The 23,499-nt window shown below is 43.6% G+C and overlaps 1 protein-coding gene across 1 annotated transcript; it reads left to right on the top strand.

Annotated features, from left to right (window-relative positions):
- The first annotated feature begins 2,810 nt into the window (after positions 1-2,810).
- Rhoh (ras homolog family member H) lies at positions 2,811-23,120 on the top strand. Its single transcript, XM_090344085.1, has 3 exons — positions 2,811-2,891; positions 21,547-21,664; positions 22,153-23,120. Exon 3 carries the CDS (start codon positions 22,338-22,340, stop codon positions 22,911-22,913), a length of 576 nt encoding a protein of 191 aa, XP_090200211.1. The 5' UTR covers positions 2,811-2,891; positions 21,547-21,664; positions 22,153-22,337; the 3' UTR covers positions 22,914-23,120.
- Positions 23,121-23,499: the final 379 nt, after the last annotated feature.

Below are 23,499 nucleotides of genomic sequence, written 5' to 3'. Positions count from 1 at the left end.
ACAGTGATTGTTAACTGCTTTCAACTCTGTAAATAGTTTAAATATCGCTCAGTGTATATGAACTAGAACTAAAGGTTCTCTAACTTGTGCAAGTATCAATTTTCACGTTTTCCACTTAGGAAAAGAAGCAAAAGCAAAAGCAAAAATGATGTACTTTCCGGACTTTCCGTCTCAATTGTTTCTTTCCTCTTTACTAAAAGGGCTGAGTGTTGTACAAGTACACATTTATACGTTCAGTTTAGTTTTTGATTGTGGTTGATTTCGATTTGTGCTGCCAACTATCAATCAGTAGCCCAAATGGTAATTTAATGAAATTTAGGAAATCACTGTTTTTAGGTGTCATGCTCAATTAAAGTTGCCAATGAAATATTCAAGTAAGCAACACATAGCTGCTCACTTATTGCTTCTAAATTGGTGTTGCGGAGGTTATCAGTGATTACTCCTGCGATCCTAGTTACCAGGGGGTTGAGATCTGAGGAAGGAGGTTCAAAGCTAGCCTAGCCCAGGAAAGGCTGTGAAACTCTCATCTCCAACTGACTAGCAAAAAGCCAGAACTGAAGCTGTGGCCCAAATGGTAGAGTGTCAGCCTTGAGTGAAAAGCTAAAGGACCCAGGCCCTGAGTTTAAGCCCCTGTGCTGGTGTGTGACTTTAGAACTGAGTGGTCATGATAAGAAGAAGCATTAGGAAACTGCAAGATGGGAAAGGAGTGATGAAATGGGCTGCATGGACTTTAAGAGTTAGCTGAGTTCCAAGAAGGGAAGATAAAGGCTGTGGAGGGAAGTGAGCTCGAGCAGATGGAGAGGAGAAGGGGAAGCCATTCATTTCACAGCTGGAGGACAGTGTGTGTCTTGGCACAAAGCGAGGCTAATAATTTGGAGGTGACCAGCTTAGTTGAAGATACTGGCTGAGAAGAAAAGAAAGTTTGCTGGACCCTTGCAGGAAACAGGATGGGAGAGGTAGGTGGGGATACGTTAGGGGGAACGTTGAGGGCCAACGGAGCAGAACAGACTTCATTCAGTGGTTTTCTACTCTTCTCACACCACGGGGCTCCTCCTTATCAGCCATCACAGCTCTAACCCAATTCCATTTGAAAAGAGTTGGGCCGTCTTTGCCTCTTCATCCTTGGGGTGGCTTTTTGCTTAACACAGGGGTTAAGTGTTTTACAGTTGTAACATGTATGCAATAAGAAAACTAGAATAGGAATTGATTATTTTCAAGACTTTCTGTACTGGTTTCGCAGGCATATAAAAGTACTCTGAGTGGTGGCTCAAGGGGTAGGGTAGTAGCCTTGAGCTGAAGAGCTCAGGGACAGAGCCCAGGTCCAGAGTTCAAGCCCCATGACCGAGAGAGAGAGTGAGAGTGAGAGAGAGAGACAGAGACAGAGACAGAGAGACACACAGAGAGACACAGAGAGAGAGAGGGAGAGGGGAGAGAGAGATGAATCATAGGTAGATAGAAGGGCATTTCCTATTTGATCAGTATAATCAGTATAAATTAAATCATTTCATTTTAGAGCAGGTTGATTTTAGTGCTAGCAAGCCATAGTTAAAAAAAATCCATTTTCATTTAAGAGTTGGGGTCATTTTGACCATAAATGCTCAAAATGCTATTTGGGCTCTGGATGTTGGGTCTCGGTAAAAACTAAGATTAAAAGGCATCCTGTTCTCTCTTCTTTCACTCTAGATTAAATTAAAGTAGTAAGTCCTCTTAAAAAATTCAGGTACACACACAAAAAAATTCAGGTACACTTGGGCTGGGAGTTTGGCCTAGTGATAGAGTGCTTGCCTAGCATGCACGAAGACCCAGGTTTGATTCCTCGGTACCACATACATAAAAAAAAAGCTGGATATGGTGCTGTGGCTCAAAGGGTAGAGCTCTAGCCTTGAGAAAGCCCAAGGACAGTATCCAGCCCTGAGTTCAAGCCCCAAGACTGGCAAAAAAAAAAATTCAGGTACAGCTGAGTGCCACCAGTGGCTCATGTCTGTAATTCTAACTACTCAGAAGGCTTAGGTCCGAGGATCGAAGTTTGCAGCCAGCTGGGGCAGGAAAGCCCATGAAACTCTTATCTCCAATAAAGCACCCAAAAAGGCAAGAAGTAGAGCTGTGGCTCAAGTGGTAGAGCACTAGCCTTGAGCACAAAAGCTAGGGATAGTGTTGAGGCTTGAGTTTAAGCCCTAGAACTGGTGCGTGCAAGCATGTGCAAACACACACAGGTACGGCTGATATGTTAATTTTACAAGACAGTCTCACTTATGTGAATGTGTTCAGAGCATGTCAGTCAAATAGTGATACCATTTTCTTTCTAGAAACCCACTGAACATACAAGAGAGGAAATTCTGGGGCTCTAGGGCCTGTAAAAGATGAAGATAAGAGAGTGGGGTTCAAGAAGGGAGACTGAGGACAGTATAGTCATATTAGGAATTGGGTCACACAGGGAGAAAGGATTGGAGAGAGGAAAGGAATGAATAGAGGTAGGAGAGAATGCCAGAAACACATGAACCCTCCATGGCCCTTAATCATTTGATTCCAGCAACTGCTTGAGTGCCTCAAGCAACTCCATCATGTGCTGGAGGCATGGCTCAGAGGGATTGTACCAGCCTAAAAAGTGCAAGTCCCTTAGTTCAAATCTCATGTTCCTAAGGCATGGGTCATATTCCTAGATAATACTGATTTTTCTGATCCTGATCTTAGCTGGTCATGGAAACCACATTGGATCTTTCAAGAATTAGGAATTCTTTTTCCTCCTATCTTAGATCTGGAATAGGATCCAGGAATCCATAGAATTAAAAATCTAATACCTAAAATGACTTACAGGTTTTACAGGTGGCAATTCGAGACCATTGATCTAGAACTCTGCTGTCCAGGGCCCAAGCTTCAAGATGACAAACTGAGTAAGTGTTGAAAAGCAGTGAACCTTTCATCTTGACTGTGACCCTGTCTGCACTTGGAATTTCCTCTGCTCGTGAGTCACTCCTTGGGATGAATTCCTGGGTAGGAGATGATTAGGTCAGGGTTGTGAGCATTTTTAGCTCACTCATAATTACATTTTGTTGTTGTTGTTGGCAATCATGGGGCTTGAACTCGGTTTAGGCGCTGTCCCTGAGCGTTTTTGCTTAAAGCTCTCACTCTACCACTTTAATCCATAGCAAAACCTCTGATTTTCTGATGGTTAATTGATGATAAGAGTCTCACAGACTTAACTATGTGGGCTGGCTTCAAACTTCAGCCCTCAGATCTCAGCCACCACTGCCTCGCTTTATATTTACTGGTTTTTGTTTTGTTTTGTTTTGCCAATCCTGGTACTTGAACACAGGGCCTGGGCACTGTCCTTGAACACTTTTTGTTCAAGGTTAGCACTCTGCCACTTGAGCCACAATGCTACTTCTGGCTTTTTTTTATGTATATGGTTCCAGGGAATTGAACCCAGGGCTTCATGCATGCTAGGTGAGCACTCTACCACTAGGCCACATTCCCGGCCCTCCTGTTTACATTTTAACCCACCAACCTGGGTCACTTTCTTTTAAACACTCAAGCTTTACATGCTAGGATCTCATCGGATCACTCTGGTGGAGAACAAAGAAAGAAATTTGCCTTCAAGGGAGGCAATGCCCTCTCAACGTCCCATCTTTCTTTGTCCTGTAAAATAGAATATTAATAAATCACGGTTTGAATAAGTTTCTAGAGCATTATTGAAAGCTCAGTGGCTTCTTACAGCAAATGTTGGAGCCTTCTTATCTGCACTTAGTTTCTCGTAAAATTGAAGTCAGCAGTGACTTCTTCCGCATTTCATAGAAAAGAAAATTAAGGAAGTGAGCGCAAGTGACATGAGTGACATGCAGCGTGGCTGTCATCACCCAGTGGTGACTCCATATAATCCTCCGTTCACTTTATTACCAAAGTAAGTGAAGGACTGAGCAGTTCGCAGCATGAGTGAGTGAAGTGGGCAGGCACTGGATTGACTGAGACAGGAGCTGGTCACTGCACTTCAGCCTTTTTTAATTTGCATTATGGATTACTGATCATTTGCATAATCTGCTGACATAAAGGTAAGGTCATTTGTGTTGAATGGGTGGGAAGAGGTGAATTTTCAATGGCTTCAATGGCTTTAATGAAAAAAAAAGAAATAATCTTGCAAAATTACTGAAAAATGTTCAGTGGTATTCTAGTAACAGATTGTACTTGCTTGCAAAAGCAAGTTGTAATATAGCCAGAAAATTTGCAAGTCTGTGAAATTCTTTACTCTCATCTATCTGTATGGTGGAAATACAGACTCTCTGGTCAGTGATGTCATGTTGAGAGGTAAGAGATCAGCAATAAGAAGAATATTTATACCATCAGCATAAATAATTCTGTCAATGTAGGATCAAGGCCAGTGTAGGCAACACAGCAAGATTCCAGGGCTGGCAAAAAACAACAAACAAAACTCAACAACAGAGGACACAGAGAAAGGATAGAAAACTCCTTAGGAAGAGACAGAGTTGTTGATCTCAGAGGTAAGAAAATAGGTGTGAAAACAACTCCACTTTGCTTAAAAAAGAGGCTCTATTCTGGGAGGATATGATTTTTCTAAAACATGGACTCTCAAATTCTACTGTGTTTAAGAATCCTCTGGTGGGGCTGTAAGTGTGGCCTAGTGGTAGAGTGATTGCCTACCATCCATTAACCCTTGAGTTCGATTCCTCAGTACCAGAAGTGGTGCTGTGACTCAAGTGGTAGAGTATTAGCCTTTAGAAAGTTCAAGGACAGTGCCTAGGCCCCAAGTTCAAGCCCTAACACTGGCAAAAAAAAAAAAAAAAAAAAAAAAAAGACTCCTCCGGGAAGGGGATGTTTTAACAAATATAGCATCCTAGATTATACCTTCATTCATTCACAGTGTGGGAGTGGCAAGACTGATGGGAATTGTCTGTAGATCTTACTTTGAGAAACACTAAAAGATTAAAGATAATAGTTTGGTTTGGTCCAGGAAATATATTTCCATGTCATGTGCATGTGTTGAGGGGAAGAGGCTCACAATCAAAGAGCCTATGATGCAAAGAAGGTATGAAAACAGAGAGAGCAAAGAGAGAAGTATGTATTTGTTATAGAAACAGATTTAACCCGGACGGCTATACTTAAGATACACCTTAAAGGAAATTCCTTAAAGGAATTTTTCTTCTACAGGAAAACAACTTTTGTCAGGCATTTGAACCAACTGGGAATGGTTATGAACAGGGGAACTTTAAACAAAGTGAGATAGTCAGAGGTGAGGTTGAGGACAACCTATAATCCTTGCTACTCTGGAATCTGAGATATGAGGATCGTAGTTTGAAGCCAGCCTGGGCAGTCTGTGAGACTCTTATCTCCAATAAACTACTCAGAAAAAGCTAAGTGGTGCTGTGGCTCTAGTGGTAGAGCAATAGCCTTGAACAAAAGAAGTTTAAGGGCAACACTGAGACCCCAGGACTGGAAAAGAGAGAGAGAGAGAGAGACAGACAGACAGACAGACAGACAGACAGACAGACAGAGAATATATAGATGAATTATGTCTAGGAAAACTTTGGGACATTAGTATATGATAATACTATATTAAAGGAAACACTATATTGAGGAAAGAAACGATTTTTAAGGTAAATATTATTCCATATATTTGAATTTTCCTCAATCCAAATGCTTACAGCCAAAATAGTGATAAGAAGACATGTAGACATAGGCTATACCAAAAGTATACCACAGAATAAAACTATTGAAAGTAAATGACATTGCTGTAGAAGAAGCCATGTTTCTGACCCAACTGCTTCAGCAGGCTGTCTGTCAATCTTTAGGAAATGGCTTTCAAACAACCTTTGTTATCTTGTGTTCTTTTACTTTATTCACTTTCCTCATCTTCAAGGCTTCTGATCTCTTAGGGAATGGTAGGAAAAATGGAGCATAAACCAGGAATGCCGCTGGGTGCAGTGGCTAACGCCTGTAATCCTAGCTTCTCAGGAGCCTGAGGATCTAGGTTCAAAGCCAGTCCAGGTACAAAAGTCTGTGAGACTCTTACCTCCAGTTATCCACCCGAAAACTGAAGCGGCGCTGTGGCTTAAGTGGTAGAGCACTAGCCTTGTGCTGAAGAGCTCAGGGATAGCGCCCAGGCTCAGAGTTCAAGCCCCACGACTGACAAAATAACAAAAACCAAAACCAAGATGCCTGCCTACCCTGGAGGCCCAGGTCAGGGTTTGTTGGATGGGCAGGGATTAGATACCTGGAATTAGATTTTTACCAATACCTGCTGACCAATCCTCGACCTCACATTAAGAACCCTGCCTCGGTGCTTTTAGTGTAGCAGAAGAAGCTTGGCAGCGGCTGTGAAAAACCAACTTCTGGTTATCTTGATGTCGGATGAGATAAAAATGAGGGTAAGATGGCCGACAGACCTGCATCAGATCTTTGAGAGTAGCACAGAAGGCTCTAGTGAGCTCCTTGCAAAGAATATATGATTAATGCTCCTAATTCTCTTCCGTGAAGTCAAGCTAGTTCCCTTTACGGAAATCTCTTTAAATTCCCTCTTTATTTAATTCCATTTAACATTCTTCTCACTGGCCAACTCCAGAAAGGCTACAGGTTGTTCCTCAGTTCTGAATGAGGAACAGTTCTCCACCCTCTCCTCCAGCTGCTATCAAATGTGCTTGCTCCTCAGCTTAAGACGTGGTCTTCCTCTCTAAAGCTGGACATCTGGCAGGGCGCAGATGACTCTGGAGATAGCCCTTTTACCATGCTGTCCTCTGACTACGGAAGCCCAGTTGGCCATGATTTGTTAGTGAGCACATGATGTGCAAGTTGGGGAACTGAAATCCTGCTTTCTCTACTAGTCTCTTGTCCACCCAGTGTGTGGCTTCAGGGTGGGGTTGGAGACTTATCCTAAACCCATGGGAATCAATCTGCCAGCTCTGCTGAAAGTGGGAAGATGAGATTGTCATGGCCACTGAGGGATAGGGAGGGAAAGAAACCTCTTTCCAACCTTCCGCAGAGAGAACATGTGAAATTGGCTAAATAGTGAAATGTGAGTCAAGATTCTCTTTGTCTAGGATAGTATAAGAAAATAAACAGCTACAACAGCTTCATGTAATAGAAGATGAACAACTTGCTTTCTGTAATAATTGTATACCTGTAGTTAAATTTCTTGCCAATTTCAATATATATATATATATATTATAATGGTATTATACTGTATAAACCTCTGCCCCCATTACAACCCTCCTAGCACAAATCCATGTTTATGATGGTTTGGCTTTATGATGAAACCCGTAAACTATTCTGTTTTTCACTTCCAGCATAGTATTTGATACTGTGAAACAGTCCAGACTTTATTATCAAATGGGCTTCCTGTAAGATGGTGCGGCCTCACTGTGGGCTGATGTTAGAGTTCTGAGCATGTTTAAGGTAGGTTAGGCCAAGCCAGGCTGTTCAGTACATAGGTGGATGAAGTGGATTTTCAGTGAATCACCTTGTCTGCTTAGGATGGCTTTGTTGGGATGCAACCCCATTCTAGGTGAGGAAGCATCTGTATACCAGTACATCAAGGCCAATGCAACCCTCCCACCCCATGTCTCTAGGCAAGGATCCCTTGCAATCTATTTGTTGGTGCAGGCAGGCACTTGGCACATTTTCTCCCTTTCTTCCAGATGGATCTCTACTCCCCCCGCCCTTGTCCCTTCGGCCCACAGGAGAGCAAACACCTCTAAATGCACATGCCGTGTCTTCTCTTCCTCTTACATGTGTTTCTCAGTTACCATGAAAATGTCTACTAGTGTTTGTTCTGACTAGGGGCTACAAAGGCCGCTAGCCATGGAATGCCTGTGACTATTCTTCCTAGCCAAGATAAGGAAAGCCATATAGGTGGATTCAATGTGAACCCATTGCCAGAGAAACCTCTGAGGTCTACAAATTCCCTCAGGTGTCCTTTTCTTTGGATAAAATCAGATTTTTCTCAAACCCCAGTGCCTTTGGACAGATCTTTTTTTTTTTTTTTTGCCGGTGCTGGGGCTTGAACTCAGGGCCTGAGCACTGTCCTTGGGCTTTCTCACAGTTAGCACTCTACCACTTGAGCCATAGTGCCATTTCCAGCTTTTTCTGTGTATGTGGTACAGAGGAATTGAACCCAGGTCTTTGTGCATGCTAGACAAGCACTCTACCACTAGGCCAAACTCCTGGCCCCTGGGCAGATCATTTTTATTATATCAATAATCTCTTCTGTTTTGGTGAGGGTATTGGGATTATATATAGGAAAAAGAGAGGAAACATTCACAAAGTCCTTATGTATGGCAGGGCCACAGTTTCCTACATCTGCTAACACAATATTTTTTTACTTTATTCCTGTACATAGACTATCTGGCAAAAGCAAACAGGTAGCTGTAAATAATATATAACTTAAAATAGGTAGTAAATACATAGCTAGGCACTGGTGGTTCATGTCTGTAATCCTAGCTACTCAGGGGGCTGAGATCTGAGGATTATGATTCAAAGACAGCCCTGGCAGGAAAGTCTGTGAGAGTTTTATCTTCATTAACCACTAGAAAACCAGAAGTGGAGGTGTGACCAAAGTGGTAGAGCACTAGCTTTGAGTAGAAAGGCTTAGAGACAGTGCCCAGACCCTAAGATCAAGCCTCATGATTGACAAAAAGTAAAAATTATATATATATATATTTATGATGGTAATAGAGGTTCATGGTAACAAATGCAACTTAAGCTATTAGTTGTGGCTGGGAATATGACTTAGTGGCAGTGTGCATGCCTAGCATGGATGAAGCCCTGAGTTGGATTCCTGAGTACCACACACACAGAAAAAGATGGAAGTAGAGGGTTAGCCTTGAGCAAAAGAATCTCAAAAACAGTACCTAGACTGTGAGTTGACGCTCTAGGACTAGCACCAAAAAGAAATAAAAAAGGAAAAAGAAAAATAAAAGAAAGAAAAAAGAAAAGGAACACTTGCACATTTCATTTGTAAGTCTGTAAAATTTTCATGTGATGAGTGATTATTCACAGATGATTATTTCCATATTCTATAATGTCAAGAGATTTCCAAAGGAAATCCTTTAAGAAGTACAATTCTTCTTACGCATCTTAACCATTCAATTGGGAATGACTGGTTTCTTTTAAGTCTAATTTTATTGTTATTATTAAGGTATCATACAGAGGGGTTACCATTTCATAGGTCAGATAATTAGTACATTTCTTCTTGGCACCTCTTCCTTTGCTTTCCCCGGTTCTCTCTTCCCATCCTTGCCCACCAGTGTCTTCCTTCCACACCTTGCACACAGTGTCTACTGAATCCCACGACTGCATCTGCTCACCATTCCTCTCCCTTTCTGCATCCCCTGTTTGCCCTTCCTGAAATGGCAAAACAAAACCAGAAAGCAAAAGCAGACTTTGGAAGCCATACCTACTAGGTGAATCATAATTGTATTCATTGTGGCTTGAAGTGAGAAAATTACCTTGTACCATTTTACCACCATTTTCCGGGAATACCATGTGGCTTTGAACCATGATCCTCAGTTCTCAGCCCCCCCTATCCCCCCCACCCCTCGAGGAGCATGTCTGGTTGATGCCTTGCTGTTAAATATAAGATCTGGAAACTTCCTCTACCCAAAAGTAAGGGGGAAATGGGACTAGCAACACATTCCATGGGAGTGTTAAAATGGTAGACAAGCCTTGACCTTCTCAGGACAGTTGCACTTCAGCAACTGCAGTCACAAAAGAACATGGAAGATAGGGAGGGGCCTCCCTATCAGCCTGGACAGCACACTGAGCTAGCAGGTGCCCTCTGGGGAGATGGCCTCTTGCTGTGCCCACAAGCTCCACCCTCTGACGACCAGACCCTCCTGTCCTTGTCCTTGAGGAATCTGGGCACTGCTTCCCCTCTCATCTCCCTAGAGCAGTAATAGTTCTAATTACATGCAACACATCACCTCTCTCTCTCTCTCTCTCTCTCTCTCTCTCTCTCTCTCTCTCTCTCTCTCTCTCAAACACACACACACACACACACACACACACACACACGCGCGTCTTGGGTCTGATTAGCAAAGCTTCACAGGATATGGAATCCCAAGTCTACTGAGAGGCTTTCAAATTTAATCTTATTATATAAGCTTTATTAATATAAAACATAATTGCCGGGCATGGTGGCTCATGCTTGTAATCCTAGCTACTCAGGAGGCTGAGATCTGAGGATCACAGTTCAAAGCCAGCCCAGGCACTAAAGTCTGTGAGACTCTTATCTCCAATTAACCACTAGAAAACTGGAAGTGGCTCTGTGGCTCAGAGGGTAGGGCAGTAGCCTTGAGCTGAAGAGCTCAGGGAGAGCGCCCAGGCCCAGGGTTCAGGTACCACAAACGAAAAAACAATTCTCTAAACAAAATAAGCCCTTGCTGAGATCTTGAGAGAACCCAAACCACCCGTGTGCTAGGGTTCGTAGTGAGCAGGTTCTCTGGTCAGAGGTGGTGGAGGCAGGAGCTGCAGATGGTACCAAGGGGCCATGGCTCCACGCTGTGCAGGGCCAGGACGGTAGCCCCTGAACTTCTGTGTTGTGATAGTCCTTCCTCTGCTTCCCTGAGTGCACAAGGCACAGGTTACTGTGAAAGCACACATTACTGCTTGGTTAACTTCCTATTGGATATTCGGGCCATGGGCGGAGGTACAAGGGGCACTTTGGAGATGGCGTTTTAGTCTGTTTTCTGGTGTAGAGACAAAGTAGCTCGAGGGACATTTTCTTTAAAAGATGGACTCTTTCGGGTAGTTTAGTGGACTGCCTGCGCTGGCTTTGAACTGTGAGCCTCAGATCTCAGCCTCCTAAGTAGCTTGAATTACAGATATAAGCCACCAGCACTTGGCTCATATTATTATGATTATTATTGAAGAGGGCAGTGAATACAACTAAGGAGAGAAAACAAAACAACATAACAAAAAATAGAAATAGAGTGTAGTACTATATAGCAATAATCCCAGCACTTGGGAGACTGAGGTAGGAGAATCAAGTGTTTGAGGCCTGTTTGGGCTAGATGGCAGGATCCAATCTCAACAAAACTAACCCCCCCCCACACACACACTAGAAGTAATGCACCCACTACAGGTCGAATGTAACTGTAACCCCTCTAAACATTACCATGACAATAAAAAGGTTAGTTTGCTCAGCTGGGATCTTTAGTGACTGGACTGGTTGTATATTTCTCTGAGCATGGCACACAGATCAGTGGGTAGAAAGCAATGTCCTCTTGGGGTAGACATTAAATGACATTTTTAAGGTTTATGTATTTCTTTTTATGTTTTCAGAAAAAAAATCGATTCAACAATCAAATCCATAATTTCACATACTTGGTTGTTAAGGGTGACGGCACTCATATGACCTTCCTTCATTCAGAGTTGATTCTTAACAATACCAAGTAAATGGTAGTTCAGGGACGATGGAGGGGGGCCAGCTTGGCCAGGCTGGTAGCCAGCAATGGAACTTCAGGGCAGAATTAAGTGGGCTTTCAAGAACACTCAGTGATAAGAAATACGTTCCCATCAGTCCTTGCAGTGGAGTCATCACTATTACACCTCACTACTGCCGCTAGGATTTTAATTCCCCCAGAGACATTAGAAATGGGGAGCAGGGTGGCCTGAGTACAACCCAGGTCACTGGGAGATTCAGAGTTGTGTGTGTGTACTTTCTGATTATCATCACGACTGTTTATTTACTTATTGGTACTGGACCTTGAACTCAAGGTGTGCACACTGTTGCTTAGCTTTTTTTGCTTCAGGGTAGCATTCTACCAGTTGAGCCATCCCACTACTTCTGTTTAATCGGAGATCAGAATCTTATGAATTTTCCTGCCCTGGCTGGCTTTAAATCTTAATCCTGGCTGGGAGTTTGGCCTAGTGGTAGAGTGCTTGCTTAGCATGCATGAAGACACAAGTTTGATTCCTTGGTACCACATATGCAGAAAAGGCTAGAAGTGGTGCTGTGGCTCAAGTGGTAGAGCTCTAGTCTTGAGAAAGCCCAAGGACAGTGCTCAGGCCCCAAGTTCAAGCCTTGGGACTGACAAAAAAAAAAACCCCCAAACAAACAAAACCTCCTTAGTCCTCAGATCTCAGTCTCATGAGTAGCTATGTTCTCAGGCTTGAGCCAGCGGTGCCTGCCTATTATATTATTATTACTATTACTATCATCATCAGTATTTTTTTTTGCCAGTCCTGGGCTTGAGCTCAGGGCCTGAGCACTGTCCTTGGGTTTTCTCAAGGCTAGAGCTCTACCACTTGAGTCTCAGCACCACTTCCGGCTTTTTTTCTATATATGTGGTACCAAGGAATCGAACCCGGGTCTTCATGCATGCTAGGCAAGCACTTTAACCACTAAGCCAAACTCCTGGCCCATCATCATCATCAGTATTGTACTGGGGTATGAACTCGGGATTTTACACTAGGTGGGTGTGATATAGCTAAGCCACACCTCCAGCCCTGGTTTTGGCTGGTTGTTTTAGGATAAGGTCTTGCTTCTGACCTGAGCCTGAGCTGAACTCCCCCTAATTTTAGGCTTTTGGTTTTGGCTGGAAGTACAGGCCCATGCTGAGTCCAACTTCCCTAAATGAAGACAAACTCTCAGATTTTTTTTTTTTTTTTGGTGGGTCATGGGCCTTGAACTCTGGGCCTGGGCACTGTCCCTGAGCTCTTCAGCTCAAGGCTCCCGCTCTACCCCTGGGCCTGGGTGTTGTCCTTGAGTGCTTCAGCTCAAGACTACTGACCCACCTTGGAGCCTCAGCCCCACTTCCCATTTTCTAGTGGTTCATTGGAGATAAGAGTCTCTCCTTCTTTAGGGCCTGGGCTGACTTTGAACCGTGATTCTCAGATCTCAGCCTCCTGAGTAGCTAGGATTACAGGTATGAGCTACTGCACCTGGCTTTCTCTCAGATTATTTTTTGGTACCTTGAACCTCTAGATCTCAGTCTCCCAAATAGCTGACCCTCCACTGACCCTCAGCTCATCGTTTTGTTTTGTTTCATTTGGGACATGTAGCTGGCCTTGAATTTGTGATCGTCCTGCCTCTACCATCTGAGTGCTGAGATTACAGACGTGCCTATCATGTGATCTGAGTTGTTTTAAACTTTGAGTGGTGTCTGTAAGAACCCTCGTGGAGTAATCCCCGAGTAAGAGACGACTGTAGAGACCCATGGGAGCTGCTCACGTGACAGCAGAGGCATGTGACCTCCCTTCCTTCCTCACCCAGGCCTCCACACTTTCTCGAGAATGACTATCCAGTGACATTCCTCATGTTACTTCTTCCAGGAATGATTCTTCCCACATGCAACTCCACGTCCTTTTTTTAAAAATTTTTGGCAGTACCTTTTATAATAATATTTTTGTTATGTTTATGGAAGAAATTTGAAAAATAATGTGTTTTTTTCACATTATTAAGTATTGTTTTTGAATAATGACATACTGGGACTTTGTGGAAGGCCTCATGGAAGAGCTGGCCTTCGGTCAGGGCTCTGGGACAGGTGGCAGTGTAGCAGGAAGGAGTAGGTGGGAGGATGTATTTCAGGAGCTGACAGCAGCAGGTTATTGATGCAGGAAAGGGAAGGTAGGACGAGAGAATGTTACATGGCGATGGACCAGAGGAGGAAGGAATGGAGAGAGAAAGCTGGGTGGAGATGGTTTTTATTTCGTTATTTTTTTTTTTTATGCTGGTATGGGTCTTGAATTCAGGATCCCAGGACTATTTCTTATCTTTTTCATTCAAGATTGGCACTCTAGCATTTGGGCCACAGCTCCACTTGCAGCTTCTGGTGGTTAAATGGAGATAAGAGTCACATGAACTTTCCTGCCCAGGCTGGCTTCAGGTTGCAGTCCTCAGATCTCAGCCACCTGAGTAGCTAGAATTACAGGCGGGGGTACTGGTGCCCAGCTAGGTGATTATTTTATACTTGCCATAGTTATAAAGGGCTCTTGGAAAATTGTCCCCAGAGTGCCTTTCCCATGTCATCCTGACCTGTATTTCAGACTCCAGCGTTGGCTTTTTCCACCCCGTCTCCTCAAATGCACAGCTGCACACCTGCACCAGCTACCTCCTCTGCCTAAGCAAGACCCACCCTCCCCCTACACTCTGTCTCTTTGTCTCTCTGTGCCTGTCTGTCTGTCTGTCTCTGTCTCTGTCTCTGTCTCTGTCTCTGTCTGTCTGTCTCTCTCTCTCTCTCTCCCTTCCTCCCTCCCTCCCTCTCTCCCTTTCTCCCTCTCTCTCTGATTTAGTTCAGATGTCACTCCTCCCTCCCTTGATTCTCACTGCCCAGGCAAATATTACCTCTCTTCCCTTAGTGTTCTCTTGGCATTTTCTAGTTTGGGATTTTGATTTTGTGGGATGAGGCTGAGAGCAAGGAGATTTGTATGCAGGAAGGTACTTCTTCTTTGCTTTCTAATTCAGGATTCTCTTCTCTGATGTCCCAGCTATCAGGGACATTATTATACTAAGAATAGCCATACCGTTCTACACCATCTAAAATCACTTCTTCTACTAGAAAAAAGTAGTGAGGGTCAGAGAAATCATTATGCAAGCTAAAAAAAATTAAAAATGTTTCTATGGCGCTGTGGCTCAAGTCATAGAATGCTAGGCTTGGGTAAAAGAAACTCAGGGACAGTGCCCTGGCCCTAAGTTCAAGCCCCAGGACTAGCCAAAAAACAAAACAAAAAACCCCAAAAAACTGCTAGATTCAGTTTAAACCACGTGAACATTTTCTTTATTATCTTTTGAACTGGTTAGCACTTTTCAAGTAGGCCTAGTTTAAAGCCAATTAAAGGGAGATATTCCGACATTTTTTACAGACTTTTCTGTATTTATAATTTAATGTTAGTAGTACAAATGTTGAATGAAACGATCAAGAAAGAACTTTGAGGGCTGGGAATTTGGCCTAGTGGTAGAGTGCTCGCCTACTATGCACAAAGACTGGGGTTCAATTCCTTGGTACCATATACATAGAAAAAATGTCAGAAGTGGTGCTGTGGCTCAAGCTATAGAGCTCTAGCCTTGAGAAAGCACAAAGACAGTGCTCAGGACCTAAGTTCAAGCCCCAGGACTGGAAAAAAAAATAATTAAAAACATACAAATAAAGGGCCGGGAGTTTGGCCTGGTGGTAGAGTGCTTGCCTAGCATGCATGAAGGCCCAGGTTCACTTCCTCGGTACCACATACATAGAAAAAAAGCCAGAAGTGATGCTGAGGCTCAAGTGGTAGAGCTGTAGCCTTGAGAAAGTCCAAGGACAGTGCTCAGGCCCTGAGTCCAAGCCCCAACTGGCAAAAACAACAACAACAACAACAACAACAACAACAACAAAAACCAACCAAATAAAGTAACCTCACAGGAGTGGCATACTTCCTTCACAAAAAGAAAAGAAAAAGAAAAAAGAAAGGACTTTGTAGTACCCTGGTAGCTTCAAGGACACTGGGAATGTGTTACTCTTTGTTTCTTGGCTTTCAGTAAGAAATGGAAGATACATGCTTTTCAATTGCCTTCCCAGTTTTGCTAACTGCACTGCTAGCTGCATTTTGAAGCCCACTTGTCAGAGAGCTCAGTGATACACATTTCTTCTGTCCCCCTTCCCCATATACCAATGTTATATTGTTAATCAGAAGTGAAGATAAGAATCTAATCAAGATCTCTGGCTCCATATCTGGGCCTGCTGTAAATCAACCAACTTCTCTTCAGTGTTGAAACTATGTCGAAATCACTCTCCTCTGTTCAGAGCTCTGGGATAAAAATCCCGAGCAAAACAACTTGTCACTTTTTTCTCTCTTAAATCATTCGTCACTCTGAAAGTGTGGCCCACTGGTAAAGTGTTTGTCTAGCATACATGAAGCCCTGGGTTCATATCTTTGGTACCACATACACAGAAAAATTCGGAAGTGGTGCTGTGGCTCCAGTGATAGAACACTAGCCTTGAGAAAGCTCAAGGACAGTGCCCAGGCCCCAAGTTCTAGCCCAAGGACTGACAAAAAAAAATCATTTGTCAATTAAAAGCCTATTCAAATTCCTTAATGATGGTCCCAGATGAGGTGATCTGTCTGGAAGGAAGTCAGGGAGAAAGGAAAAACTATTTATTTGAAGAACATTTTTGTATTAGAACCAGGAACTCTTTTTTTTAACTTTTTAAGTAAAAAGGGAGCAGGACCAATAAGAAGATCTCTCTAGGAGAAAGGTAAAAGTTGTTGCTCCAGTATGAATAATTTGAAATATCTGCCAGCAAGCCGTGGTAACATCGTGCTTGCGATATTTAAAAGAGCCAGCACAGAATCTGGGCACTGATAGCTTATGCCTATTATCCTAGAAACTCAGGAGGCAGGGGTTTGAGGATTGTAGTTTGAAGTCAGCTTTGACAGGAAAGTCCCTGAGACTCATCTCCAATAATCACCAAAAACCAGAAGTGGAGGTATGGCTCAAGTGATAGAGCACTATGCTTGAACAAAAAAGCTTAAGGACAACACTTAGGCCCCGAGATCAAGATCTAAGACTGGCACAAAAGAAGAAGAGGAAGAAGAAGAAGAAGAAGAAGAAGAAGAAGAAGAAGAAGAAGAAGAAGAAGAAGAAGAAGAGGAGGAGGAGGAGGAGGAGGAGGAGGAGGAGGAGGAGGAGGAGGAGGAGGAGGAGGAGGAGGAGGAGGAGGAAGAAGGAAGAAGCGGGAGAGGGAGAGGAAGAAGAACAGGAAGAAGATGAAGAAGATCAAGCTCTAGGACTGGTACAAAAGAAGAAGAGGAAGAGGAAGAAGAGGAAGAGGAAGGAGAAGGAGAAGAAAAAGAGGAGGAGGAGGAGGAGGAGGAGGAGGAGGAGCAGGAGGCAGAGAACTGTAAACTCAAGGTGCCTTTGAAAAGGCCTTGTAGATGGAAAATGCTGAGTCAGCGGATTCCGCTCCTGGCCTTGAAGTGTGCCCCAGCAGTTAAACCACTTTCCTGTAGAACTTAGTTTCCTTGTGGGGGAACTGAGTAGGTGGGGTTCAATGACCTTTTGGGCATCTCAGTATAGTGAGTTTCTTTCCACAGTGGGGGACATGCTACTTTATAGACTTAGCTCAGCAGTAGGAGAGTACCAAGAACCTTGGGGACTTCCCAGAACACATAGCCATTATATAAATATTTAAAAAATATTTCACCCAAGTAATAAAAATCGATGTCCTTTACCTTTACAAAGATTTAAAAAGCCTTTGAAGAAAAACAAATCTACACATGCTCAAGCAATTGAGAAGAGAATCTTCATTTTCATTAAAAATAAATGAAAACAAAGCAAAGTGGCAAATATAACCAGTAGTAGTTGTTAACATGATGAAATAATAGTGTTATACACACTTAAAACCATCACTTCAGTTTCCCATCTCTTTTGTTCTTATAGTTACATTCATACCATTTGTTCTTAAAAAAAGTCATCTATGCAAAATTACATACAAATATTTAACTGTTACAATGAAATTAGGAACAACTAAAATATAGGCAACTGGCTAAACATTTGTAAATGGAATTTCATGTAGCTTAGAAAGTTATGTCAGAGAATCTTATTATGGGAAATCAAATATAAAGGAAAATAAGATAACTATATGAATAAAATATACTATAATAACAATAAAATTAAAAGAGAAAAATGCAAACTATATATAAAGTATAATGTCAGTTTTGGGAAAAAAAAAACCCAACAGGAAAAGCTTTATAGTTTTTGGTTCTTAGTGGTTTTGGTGCTAGTTGGTTTTCGCCTTGTCCTTTAGATCAGTTTTGGAACATTTCATTACATTTATTTGTATAATCAGCGTATTGAGGATCTGTGGATATAGCTCAAAGAAAAGATGAGGAGCCAGGTGCAGTAGCTCCTGCCTATAATCCTAGCTATTCAGGAGACTGAGATCTGAGGATCAAGGTTCAAAGCCAAGCCAGGCACTCAAGTCCATGAGACTCTTAGCTACAGTTAACTACTAGAAAACCGGACGTGGGGCTGTGGCTTAAAGGGTAGGGGGTTAGCCTTGATCTGATAGGGCTCAGGGACAGTGCCCAAGTTCAGAGCTGAAGTCCCACGACCAACCAAAAAAGAAAAGGAAAAGATGAGGAGTTCGGGAGAGGAGGTCATCTTGGGTTTGATGGGGACAGCTAAGAAAAGAGAGAACTAGCACATGGACTAGACTAGGGTTGGATGGTCGTGCTGGTGGCAGTGATGGTGGTGGTAGTGGTGGTGACATGGCCTATGATGAGGTCCTATGTCATAGATGCTGCCTTAGAATTGGGCAATATCATGGACTTGGTGTTAATCTACTGAGGTATTTATAATAAAGATCTACTTTAAGTCCACGTGGGAGCCATTAAATCCTGTTAAGGGAAACTCTCTACTACCTCCTTACCTCTGAAGCTCATATAGATCCCTCGGGCAGAGAAAGGTTTTCCTTTACTAGCTGCTTTTCTTTTCATTCTTTGTGTGTGTGTGTCCATCCTGGGACTTGAACTCCAGGCCTAGGTGCTCTTCCTGGACAGCTTTTGTGCTCAAGGCTAGCACTATTTGAGTGATGGCTCCACTTCCAGTTCTTTCGGTAATTAATTGGAGATGAATGTCTCATGGACTTTCCTGCCCAGGCTAGCTTCAAACTACAATCCTCACATCTCAGCCTTCTGAGGAGCTAGGGTTACAGGCATGAGCCACCAGTTCCTGGCTGATTTTTTTGTCTTTTGTAAATAGCCAGTTCTGAAAAATGAGAGCAGAGAACAAGTCAACAATCAACAATGATTCTAGTTAGTAAGGGGCGGGGGCGTTGATAATCATAAAGTAGCTCTGAGAGCATCCTTTGGCACAGTATTTTCTAGATCTGGCCCTTTTCAGGAATAGAGAAAACAAAAGACCCTCTCAGGTTTTTTTTGTTGTTGTTTTGGGGTTTTTTTGCTAGTCCTAGACGAGCTCAGGGCTTGAGCACTGTTCTTGGGCATTCCTCAAGGCTACTGTTCTACCACTTGAGCCACAGCACCACTTCCAGCTTATTTCTATGTATGTGATACCGAGGAATCGAACCCCCCGTCTTTGTGCATGCTAGGCAAGCACTCTACCACTAGGCCAAATTCCTGGCCCTCGTTTACATTTTCATATATAACTTATACACGCAATCCAAAGGTAAGCTATACATTTTTAAACAATATGTGTGCACATGAAACTAAATTTCATGGTGCGGAATTTCAGTTTGTCATATCATACTAGAACTCAAAGACTTTCAGATTTTGGAGTAGTTCAGATTCTAGATTTTCAGGTTAGATTTTCAGAAGTCTCTCAGGAAATCTGGCTTTATCTCAATCTACTGAAAGTATTTCATTTGAATAGGAATCACTTTCCTAATTCTAGTCCTGCTGCATTGAGATTACAAAACATTTTAAGTGTGTTAAGAAGTCCTAACTCTGAATTAAGTCACACACACACACATACACACACACATTTAAGCTATCCCTAGATTTAAGAACTAAGATCTGATACTCTAAAACCCTCCCTCAAAGTAGGTGTCTTCAGAGAGTCTGCCTGACGCTTGGCACCCCTCCTCCTGTCCCATAGCACTTTGCCATTTAGGATCTTAAATAAATAGTCATAAAAATAAATAACACAGTGGCTCATCTTTATGAAGAAATCAAGAAAGACTCTGACAGATTAAATTATTTGGCTAAGGGGACTCAAAATATGTGTCTTTTAAAAAAAAGGGAGTTCACATAGAGCTCCCCTATGACCTAGCAATCCCACTCCTTGGCATTTACCCAAATGATCAGAAACAAGGGCATACTAAAGCTACTAGCACAATGATGTTCATTGTAGCATTATTTACCACAGCTAAGATATGGAATCTACCCAGATTTCTCTCACCAGATGGATTGAGAAGATGTGGTACTTATACACAATGGAATTCTATGCTGCTATTAGAAAGAATGACATCACCCTTTTCATTAGGAAATGGAAAGACTTGGAAAAAAATCCTATTAAGTGAAGTAAGCCAAGCTGAAAGGAGCATAGGATCCATGGTTTCCCTTGTTTGTAGTAATTAATGCACATTTAGGATTCTCCTAACAGAGGATCACAATAGCTCAAAAGCTGTGTACAAATAAAGCTGTGTCATACAGGATGAGTCTAAACAAAATGAACTCTAGGTTAATGAAACAAGAGGTTTGTCTTTGTGACTACTATTCTTATTATACTATGTGAAATTTTTTAAAAAAGGGAGTTCATTAAAGTCACCTAAATGATTTATTTAACCTATTTGTATAGGCAAATGTATATAATTCAACCAAAAAGAACCATGGTTTGACACACATTAAAAATGAGTTGGAGGTCTGGGAGCATGGCCTAGTGGTAGAGTGCTTGCCTAGCACACACGAAGCCCTGGGTTCGATTCCTTGGTACCCCATAGACATACAAAAAGCCAGAAATTGTGCTGTGGCTCATGTGGTAGAGTGCTAGCTTTGAGAAAGCTCAAAGACAGTGCTCAGGTCCTGAGTTCAAGCTCTGAGACAGGCCAAAAGAAAAAAATGGCTTGGAAGGGAACGTGAGGATTCAGAGGAGTCATTTTTTAAAATGAGTGATCTGCCTTCAACGTGATATAGCAGGAAGATGGCTGGGAGGGCTGCAAAGCCAGTGTGCACTGGCAACCTTCACTTCCAGTTTTTGTCCGCGAGACCTTTGCTCCATATGAAGCAGGGCTGGCTTTGCAATAATACGTTGAGGCAGACAAAGTTGGGTCTTCAATACCCAACTCAGCGCTTGGGGTTCTTGTGCTCGCCAGCAAATGAGAATTTATTTGGCTATCTCATAAAATTCATATCCTGTTATATTAATGGCGTCTTGCTTAACAATTACTGAGTATGGTGGCTTTCCAGAGCATTCTTTTGTGTAAACAGGGGTCTAGCAGAGTCTCTAATATATACAGGTGACCGTTTATAAATGTGGAAGAAATAATTTCGTCCAGGCATAATGACTTGTACCTTTAATTTCTCCTACGTAAGAGATTGGAAGGATTGAGGGTTGAGGCCAGCCTGAGCGAAAAGTTGGAAGAGTCTATCTCAAAAACTAAGCTGGATATGGCGTACTCACTTTCATTCTAGCCATACAGGAAGTGATAGAAGGAGGATCAAATTACAGAGGCTGGCTCCTAGCGAAAAGCAAAAACAAAATACAACAGCAGCAACACCAAACCACGTGAGACTCCCTCTGAAAAATAGTATACAAAAAGGTTTGGGGGGATTTGCTCAAATGGTAGAGCACCTACTTGGTAAACACAAGGCCCTAAATTTACAGCACATACTGCGGGAGGGAAAATATTAACCCTTATAGCATCTCTGAAAAGTGGTTTTGAGATGCAGCACAGCTCGGAGTTCAGGTGACATGCTGCAGGCATGCTGGTGCAGGGGTAGCAGCATGATTTCAAATGCAGAAGGAGCTCCGAGGAGAGTCCATTTCAGATGCAGCCAGATGTACACAGAGTTCTGGTCTTTTCTCTTGCCTCCATATGAATGTCAAGGACGGGGTGATTAATCCATAAAATCCGTCTCTCATTACATTTCTCTCTCTTGCAGTTCCCAGGATGCCTGGCATCCACTAGAACCTGCAGCACAGTGAGCGCATTCTGGGCTGTCTTCTCCACCTCTTGGAGCTGGAAGACAGCTGTAAGGAGGCGTCGCCTTTACACACCAGGTTGGCTCCTGAGGTCTTTTTCATGTGGCAATAGAACAGTTGGCTTATACTGTTTTCCCCAAGGTGCTTTTTTTTTTTTTTTTTTTTTTTTCCATCTGTGGGGCTTGAACTCAGGGAGGGCCAGGGCGCTGTCCCTGAGCTCTTTTGCTCAAGGCTAGCACTCTACTGCTTTGAACCACAGGGCCACCAGTTCTAGTTTTCTAGTGCTCATTTTGGTCACAAGAGTCTCACGGGGACTTCTCTGCCCTGGTTGGTTTTGAACTGTGATCCTCAGATCTCAGCCTCGTGAGAAGCTAGGATTACAGATGTGAGCTTCCAGTGCTTGCTTCACCAGGCTGAATTTAAAGCGAACATCCATGTCTGTGGAGCTCTTAACCAGGAGGCGGCGTGGTATTCAAGTGCGGTGGGAAGGGGCTGGCGCCATATACAATCCCTGTCATCAGGGTAGGACTCAATCAGTCTCCTCCCGCCCCCCCTTTCTGTTCTAGGTGGAGACTAGGCTTTAGGACTTGAAGTCCTGGCGCCTCCTTGCTGGATGGGAGAGGAGCAGTGACACCGCCCAGCTCCTCCTGCATCCTGCGGTCCTCCCCCTGGCTCAGGCCGGGGCCCCATGGCGCTGGCTGCGGCCTACTGAGGCTGTGCAGGGCGGAATCCGCGCTGCGGCCCCGGGACCATGCTGAGCTCCATCAAGTGCGTGCTGGTGGGTGACAGCGCCGTGGGGAAAACGTCCCTGCTGGTGCGCTTCACCTCCGAGACCTTCCCCGAGGCCTACAAGCCCACGGTGTACGAGAACACGGGCGTGGATGTCTTCATGGACGGCGTCCAGATCAGCCTGGGCCTGTGGGACACGGCGGGCAACGACGCCTTCCGCAGCATCCGGCCCCTGTCCTACCAGCAGGCCGATGTGGTGCTCATGTGCTACTCCGTGGCCAACCACAGCTCCTTCTTGAACCTGAAGAGCAAATGGATCGGGGAGATCCGGACCAACCTGCCTTGCACCCCGGTACTCGTGGTGGCCACCCAGACGGACCAGAGGGAGGTGGGAGCCCACCGGGCCGCCTGCGTCAACGCCATAGAGGGGAAGCGGATGGCGCAGGAGGTGCGCGCCAAAGGCTACCTGGAGTGCTCGGCTCTGAGCAACCGCGGGGTGCAGCAGGTGTTCGAGTGCGCGGTGAGGACGGCCGTCAACCAGGCCCGCAGGCGGAACCGGAGAAGGCTCTTCTCCATGAACCAGTGCAAGATCTTCTGAACCCCCAGCGCCCCTGGGCTTCCCTGTCCCCCACCCCCAAGCCAGGGAGGCTGACACTCTGTAATCTTTTCCAGCAGGATTTGGTCTCTCCTGGCTTTGAGTAACATCACTCTGCAAAACCAGAGGACACAAAATCAGAGAAAACCCTTGGAAAGTCCACCTGAATAGCCCATCAGCAACTGCAAAAAAAGAAAAAAAAAAAAACAACCTAAGCTGGCTTCCATTGTAAGTCATCAAAGTGAATTTTTCCAAGTAACTCCATATTTAAAGACATTTTATTTAAACACGAACTCTTGTGTCGAAGTTGTTTTTGCACTTGGAACATCTACATGCCTGCAAACAAACTGCTGGATGAGTGAAATTCAACTGAATTGGTCATTTGGTTGAAACTATTTGTCTGTTGGATGGATTTCTCCCCCCCCCCCCTTTTCCTCCCAGGGAATCAGATTTTAACATGACCAAAAATTGACCCTTACAATTCAGTTTCTGTTTGTTATTCAGAGTTGTATATAACATTTTAATTTTGCCAAACGATTTTAAATAGTTACCACCATATTTCTCCATAATTACAAAAATGGCCTTGGGG

The sequence above is a fragment of the Megascapheus bottae genome, chromosome 13, assembly GCF_031878675.1.
Source record: "Megascapheus bottae isolate mThoBot1 chromosome 13, mThoBot2.hap1, whole genome shotgun sequence".
Classification (NCBI taxonomy): Eukaryota; Metazoa; Chordata; class Mammalia; order Rodentia; family Geomyidae; genus Megascapheus; species Megascapheus bottae.
This window is presented reverse-complemented; position numbering and strand designations above follow the sequence as displayed.

Coding starts and splice junctions, on each gene's coding strand:
- Rhoh (XM_090344085.1), top strand. CDS start 22,338: ATGCTGAGCTCCATCAAGTGCGTGCTGGTGGGTGACAGCGCCGTGGGG.